Source organism: Castor canadensis, chromosome 7, assembly GCF_047511655.1.
Source record: "Castor canadensis chromosome 7, mCasCan1.hap1v2, whole genome shotgun sequence".
NCBI lineage: Eukaryota > Metazoa > Chordata > Mammalia > Rodentia > Castoridae > Castor > Castor canadensis.
The window spans coordinates 3322501-3329887 of NC_133392.1; the positions used below are offsets into that span (position 1 = coordinate 3322501).

At 49.5% G+C, this 7387-nt stretch overlaps 1 protein-coding gene across 10 annotated transcripts in view; it reads left to right on the plus strand.

The window, feature by feature from the left end:
• Ebf3 (EBF transcription factor 3) overlaps positions 1 to 6104 on the plus strand; it is a 116639-nt gene extending 110535 nt beyond the window's left edge. For 2 of the 10 annotated variants that reach the window (XM_020167315.2, XM_074078043.1), the window contains exons 12-17: positions 731 to 796; positions 1325 to 1502; positions 2576 to 2764; positions 3167 to 3364; positions 4304 to 4416; positions 5536 to 6104. In XM_020167315.2, coding sequence (XP_020022904.2) covers positions 731 to 796; positions 1325 to 1502; positions 2576 to 2764; positions 3167 to 3364; positions 4304 to 4416; positions 5536 to 5553 — 762 coding nt within the window. In that variant the 3' untranslated portion in view covers positions 5554 to 6104. The remainder of the gene's footprint in view (positions 1 to 730; positions 797 to 1324; positions 1503 to 2575; positions 2765 to 3166; positions 3365 to 4303; positions 4417 to 5535) is intronic. The other 8 variants (XM_020167317.2, XM_074078046.1, XM_020167322.2 and 5 more) reach the window with 5 other exon arrangements.
• Positions 6105 to 7387: the final 1283 nt, after the last annotated feature.

Sequence of the window (7387 nt, forward strand, 5' to 3'; positions counted from 1 at the left end):
GGTAGGCGTGCAGACGGGGATAAGACAGAACTCAGTGCATCCGAGCCCCCAGGCACAGCGCGCGCTCTCTGAGTGTGGAGGCATTTATGAAGTCCTTTACAACATGCAGTCAAAGAGGTTAATTGAAAAATTTCTTAATGTCATTATGAAAGAACTAGATTAACCCAAGTTAATTCACTTTATTGTTCAAAATAAAGAGGAATAAGCAGTGAACTCACTTGCAAATTTGGGGCGTGAATTAGGGGTGAGATGTTGTCTTTAAGGACTCTGCCAGTTTAATTAAGATATGGAAAATTACTTATTGTTCTTCACCACTAAAGTGCTAGGAATTAACAGGCAAGTGTGGTGCCAGGGCCTTTCATATCTCTGCCATGTGTGTGTTTGTTTAATACCCATAAGATTCCGCCATTAAACCTCAGGCACAGATTGGGCTCCTTCCCCACATGCCTTCTACTTCCTTCTGTCAGCCTGTCAGTCCCCGCTGCCCCGGGAAGGGCGTTCATTCAGACTCAAACAAACTTTGAAAACCACAACCATGTCTCACCACAAACAACCTTCCCCCCTGACTTTGCCGTTGAAAGCGTGCCTAGTAGGGCCCGGGGTGGGATCCATTTGGGTGGGGTATTGGTCTCTTGTCCTTGCATTTGTAACTGAGCTTTGTAGCACTTTCTGGGAAGAGAAGCCTTGCTCATGTAGCTCCCCCAGTGAAACCCCATCTGCTTCTCTTTAGGAAGTGTTATTGAAGAGGGCCGCAGACCTTGTGGAAGCCTTGTATGGAATGCCTCACAACAACCAGGTAGGGATATCTGCTCAGCTCACCATGTGCCTCTTCCCCTGGTGACCATCATCCTTGGATGGCCAGCTGGCCCATGAGCGGGGCACACAACTTTCAAACCTGCTGATTCAGTGGCAAGTGGGCTGCATCTGGTGCTGCTGGAGTTTAGTGAGGGCAAACGGGCACCCCATAACTTGTCCTTGCCAGACTGGGGGCCCCTGAGGAGCAGACACACATTCCCTCTGGATGTGAACCCAGCCCTTTGAGTCTGAGTCTAGTGCTTTCCACGTGTCCTGGTGTCTGTACATAACTCAGAGGTTTGGGGTTGCAGGCCCAAGGGCAAGGTGTACCCACCCAGAAGCAGTGTTCAATAATTTTCATGTGGGAGGTTCTTTTCCCATTCAAAAATGGGTTTTGTCAGTCTGGCCCCAGGAATGCCACTATTGTTTGCCCCAGCCAGGTGAGCATAGGACGGGGTCACAGTGCCCAGGCTGTGTGGCCAGTGGAGCCTGGCCTTGTGTGACAGGCTTCCGTGCATCCCTACTCTAGGAGATCATCCTGAAGCGAGCAGCCGACATCGCTGAGGCATTGTACAGCGTCCCCCGCAATCACAACCAGATTCCCACCCTGGGCAACACCCCGGCACACAGTGGGATGATGGGCGTGAACTCCTTCAGCAGCCAGCTAGCCGTCAACGTGTCAGAGACATCGCAAGCCAACGACCAAGGTAGCCCCTCACCAGGCAGACCCTTCCCCAACCCCTCCCCAGGTTGGTTGAGGTCCTAGCTGCAGTCGGAGGTGTCGGGGCCCAGCTGGGGAGTGTGGGGGCATGTCCGTGCCCTCAGGCTTGCCTGGTTCCTTTTTATAGGGAAGGCCTTGCCACACGTCCTCCAGCCAGTACTGGGCAGAGAACATTCAGAGGACCCAGTCCAAGTGGCAGCAGCTCCGTTGGCTGCCACTCAGCAAACTGTTATTGTAGAAATATCCCTTAGCTTTTCTTAAGTGACTGCGTCCCTTGAAAGATGAGATGGAGCTATAGGACAGTTGTGACGTAGGAAGCCAGTAGGAGTCTTCTCGGATATGTTTTAGGGTGGGATTTGGGTTCTCATTCTGGAACGGACTGATGGAGAACACTCTCACTTTCCCTCGCTGAACCTTCTCCCATAGCTCAGTGACCTCGGCCCACCAAGTCACCGTCATGTGTCCTTTGAACCAGTTCTTTGCATTTTAGTCCATTTCTTCTTTATAAAATCTATGCCGGCAGCAACCGCAGAACTCTTCACTGTACTGCTGATTTGCTCTCACTTATCCGTGTTCCCGTGGCACGAGAAAAAGCTACGGAGCCCCACCCCACCCACAAACAGCAGCCATAAAAATGACCCCAAAAGAGGCCTTTGCAAGGAAGTCATGGCCACAAACAAGCAAGGGATCCCCTTGTCAGCCATGGCATTTGAAGGTCTGCAGAGGCCGAAAGTTCAGAGAGCACGAAGGGTGGGGGACAGACGGGCCAGGAATCCAGGCTGTTGATAATTGCTTCTAAAGAGCTGAGTGGAAGCCGCTGACAGTTAGATGGAAGGCCCTTTGGCCGGCTGTCGGAGCCCGCGGAGACAGAACGGGGCTGGCCGGCGAGACGGCGCGGCAGGGTGTGCGTGATGAGGTTACCTGAGCTGTAAGGCCGGAGGGAGCGGAAGGTCAATTAGCGATGTGTAATATATGGTGTAGATTCCCGGGGAACACCCCCCCGCCCAGTGTCTGTTGCTGATAATAACATTATTTTTGGCCGGGGGGGCATTTTAACAGTCGGCTACAGTCGCAATACAAGCAGCGTGTCCCCGCGAGGATACGTCCCCAGCACTACTCCCCAGCAGTCCTCTTACAACACAGTGAGCACTAGCATGAATGGATATGGAAGTGGCGCCATGGCCAATCTAGGGGTCCCTGGCTCGCCTGGATTTCTTAATGGCTCCTCCGCTAACTCTCCCTACGGCAGTAAGTGTCTGTTTTTGTCACACGTCATCACACAGATTCATATTCACTACAAAGTCGAGTGTGTGCATTGCTTGGATGTTCTGTGATGTGAGCTACTGGATAAAAGGAAGGGTGGCCCCAGAGGCTGGGCGTCCAAATGACGACCACAAAAATTGACCTAAAACAGGCCCCGATGCCAATCTCGTTGGCAGCCCCAACCAAAATCAGAACCAAACGGGGCTGCTCAATTGGAAGAGAAAGCCCAACACAAAAGCGTTTGCCTGTTGTCCAGAGAGTGGTCGAGCCAGAAGCATGCCGTGTCTTGTTTTGTGGCCCCTCCCCGTGCAAGGCGAGGCTCACAGTGCTCTCGCCGTGGTGCTACGCCACGGCCCGCGCGTGCTGACCATGTTTGCTTTGTTGCAGTAGTGCCGTCCAGCCCTACCATGGCAGCCTCTTCGGTCACCCTCCCTTCAAACTGTAGCAGCACACACGGCATTTTCTCATTCTCACCTGCCAATGTCATCTCTGCAGTGAAACAGAAGAGCGCCTTTGCGCCCGTGGTCCGGCCCCAAGCCTCGCCGCCTCCTTCCTGCACCAGCGCCAATGGGAACGGACTCCAAGGTGAGGGCGGCAGGCTGGCGCTTGGCCCCTCCGGCACCTTCTCTGACTGCTGTCACGCCATGGCAATGCATGCACTCCACTGGTCCACGGCCACCCCACCCTGTACCTGTGTAATGGTCACCCAGTCCTTGAGTCCCAAACAAACACCAGATTCCACCTCACACCTTTTGCCCAGCTCATCCTACCTATGTAACCAGTGTCCTCACAGTACAGCCTCCTGGACCCCAAGGGTGGAACCACGTGTGAGAGCAAACGAGGCTGTGGTGAACACGGTCACACTCCTGTTCTTCCACACGCGGCCCACAGGCCTGGCCCTTGTCAATGCAGGGTGCGGCCCCTCCCATGTAGCTTCTGCGCTTGTGGCCTCCTTATTCAAGAGGCAGTGAAAATGGGGAAGGCGGGTCTCTATGCCACCTGGGGAGCCCATTGCAAACCCTGCCCACTCCCACTGTCCTGAGGCTGAGTCTTCCTTCCCAACCTCACCAGAAAGACCACGAGGCCCTTCAAAACCCCAGGTGGTCTGTGTACTAGCGCTGGGTTGCAGCCTGTCTGTGGACAGGTCTTGAGTTTTGTAAGAGATCTCTTTTGGTCTGGCCCGAGGGCATGGGAGGCACTGCTTGGACACAGCTGTCCACAGACAGGGCCGTGTGGAGTGGGCATTTAGTGCTGCCCAGTGTCCTACCCCTCTGGGCAGTGCACGTTGAGCCATGGTCCCGGGTGCGTGTGGTAGCAGAGCCACATGGGGGCCCCTAGAGCTTGTGTGTGGCTCCCTGTGGCGCACTGGTGGCCCACAGGCACTTGAATTAAGCGGCCGTCGTCTGGCCTCTTTCAGACACCACCTTTGGTATATGCTCCTCCCAGTGAAAAGCAAATCCAGTTTCTCCTTTAAAAACCTGAATCCATTGAACCAGTATTTACTGAGCGCGTACTATGTGCCAGGCTCTCTGCTGGGTGCTGAGGACGCAGCCGTGGAGAAGACAAACTGGCCCTTTTGTGAAGTCGGTGGCATATTTCACTTTGATGAACTAATGCTCAAAAAAGGAACTGGAAAGGTATCAGTGATTTGAACTAATTGTCTTCACAACATCTGTCAGTGTCTGATGGGACACCCAGGCCCCAGGTGCTGCCGACCGGCCCGGCCTCTGAGCTGTCAGTGGGCACCAGGCCAGCGCTGTTGAGCAGTCAGGCAGTGAGGGGCCAGGTGTCTGTGGACGCATTGAGGCCGGCTAGGTGGTACCACGTAAGCGGTGTGTACACACAGGCCTTCCAAACCGTAAAGTTGTAACGGTGAGTCGGAGATAAATTAATATTGTTGAAATTAATGGACTGAGAAATTGAAGCTCATATCAGTGCATGGACAAATGTATTAATGTGTTATACATAAACTAATGAGAACGATCATTCTGACAAAAATTAAACAACATTAGAGTTAAAAGATCTCAAATTACCTTCTTGCCAGGAGTTCACGCCAAAGCTTTGGCCGCACTTAGCATTTTAGTGCAAACTTACTCTTTTATTCTAAGAAGAGAAAACAGCGCTCCTTGTGGCCACACCATGAGTTCCAGCTCTTCATGGCCCTTGGCCTTGAAATTTCAGAGCAGGTGGGCTGCGAGCGGCTTTGATCTGAGAGCCCCTGACTCACCATTACGCTACAGAACAGTTAGCAGAAGGTCAGAGCCGGGGCCCGCAGGCAGAGGGGGAAACTGAGGCAAGTCCGGTTTCCACTTAGGGAAGGAAGAGCCTGGGCCTGCAAGCAAGCTTGGGCTGGTGTCACAGAAGTGACCAGGCTGGTTCCTGTCTCTTGACAGAGGTCTCCTCTCTTCCCCCAGGTGTGAGCCTCCCTTGGCTTTGAACTGAGGGCCAAGGTAGTGAGTGTGAGGAAGCAGCCCCTTCCCTGCACGCAAAAGCACCAGAGCCTTTCGCTTTTGCAGGCAACTTTGAGGAGGGCTGCAGGGTGAGAGGCCTGTGAGGATTGTGTCACCAACACAAGCCACCCCACCCCAGCAAGTAGACTTCCCAGCACACCTTACCCCACCCAAGTCTGGAATTACCGGAGAGCCAGGCAAACGCAGCCTCCCTGTGGGGCACAGCACAGGCGGGCAAGCAGGGCCCACTGGAGGGCATGAGTGTGGGGTGGCTGGCAGTGACTGCTGTCTCCTTCTCTCTTGCAGCTATGTCTGGGCTGGTAGTTCCGCCCATGTGAGGGACTCTGTTTACCTTCACAGCAACCCAGCATCCAAGGACGGACTTCAGGGGACACGTGTAGTATGTTAAGACATGCTGATGGAATCTATATCTCCAAACGATCAGCAGCAGTTGAAATGCTACAAAAGACTTTGTTTAAAGATTTTATTTAAACTAATAAGAATCAACATGCAGACACCCTAACTCCTTCATGAACAATTCCATTTTATTGAGTGAACTTTTCTCATATTTTCACACTTCTCAGTCCTGAAGAATAAGGAAAACAAAACAGCGCCTATTTTGTATAAAGTTTCTGACTCCGTCTTGGCTGTCTAGTACGTGCTATCTGTGTGGGGAGAATCTTCGTGAATGCACCATTTTGATGACCATGAAACACTGAGGAAAATGCCTCCCGACATTTTTCTGTACTCATACTTAGATTCACAATGGTTGTGTATCTCTATAATGTGAAATATTTTTTTGTGGTGAAAAAAGGGGCCAAGGAGGTATGAGCCATCAAGCTGGAACAAAGGATGACGGTATGAATTAGGAGAGTTTGGGGTGGCAGGGAGGGAGGGAGGGTTTATCATTGCTTAACTTCATCTTAACGAGACGAAACTTTGTAACTTATTGTAGTTAGAAATTGTAACTTTGATATTGATCTCTTGCCTTCAACAAGCACACTGACAGAGAAAAACGCTACTGTCTGTTGGTTCCAATATTCCCCCACTGCTAGAGCTTCCTGTTAAGCAAGTGCGATCTGCGACATTTTTTCAACTTTTGCTAGTACTGTATACTATTGCATTCTTAGGCTACTGTGAGGTCTATGTTTCTTGTACCAGAAATTGTCCTTTTAACTTCTAGAACCTTCTTCCCCAATGTGTTTTGTATGTGGTTATAAAATTGTAGACTTTTGTGATTTTGCCAAAGTTGTAGCTAAATATTTATACACTTGTCTTGAATTTTTTTCAGATCCACTTAAATATTTAGAAAAAAATGAGTTTTATTTCTTATGTATCTTATAAGGAATAAAATGGTCTTCATTCAACACTTACTTTCCCATGAACACTTACAGTTGCTGAAGGACTTTACTTTGTAACATATCAATTATAAATATTGTATTTATCTTTGAAATTTTGTACATTGCTTTTCCCACCTTTTTCTTTTTCTTGTCCGTGTTGGTTTTTGGCCATGGCCCAGTGTTGTGACACCGGGAAGAGCATGAGCCAAGAACTGTCTCTTATCTGTTTTGTTAAAATGAACCTATATCTTGCATTTCATTTGTACTTTAAACATTTGCTATTGTTTAGACTTTCCATCCTTTTTTTTTTTATTTTGAGGAAAAGTCAAATTCATTGTTTATTTTTATATTATTTTTAAGTTATCTGAACAAATACTTTTGAAAAAAAAAAAGTTTGTTGTATAGTCAAAAGAAAGCGGTGCCACCAGCTGCAACAAATCCTAGTAGACCCCGTGCATGTGGAGCGGCTGCAAAGAGGCGACACCGTCTGGGGCTGTGTCCGTATTTTATTTTATTTTTTGTAGAATGTAAAAAGTCATGTTAGCTGCCACCCATGACTGCCACATAGCTGAACTGTGTTTACTGGGAAAATTCAGAGGCCTAAAGTTTAAAATAAAATTTACTTCTGATGTTTTAATTAAAACGTTTGCCACATTAACTTCTCTGATGCCTTAAAAGTGGACTTCTTTGAAGAACATCTGTGCTATTTTGTCACAGGCTTACACCACAATTGTTACTATTTCGTTTGGAGATTTCTGATGTAAAATGCACACACACACACAGACCCACACACACAAAAGCACAAACCTCCTGTCTGT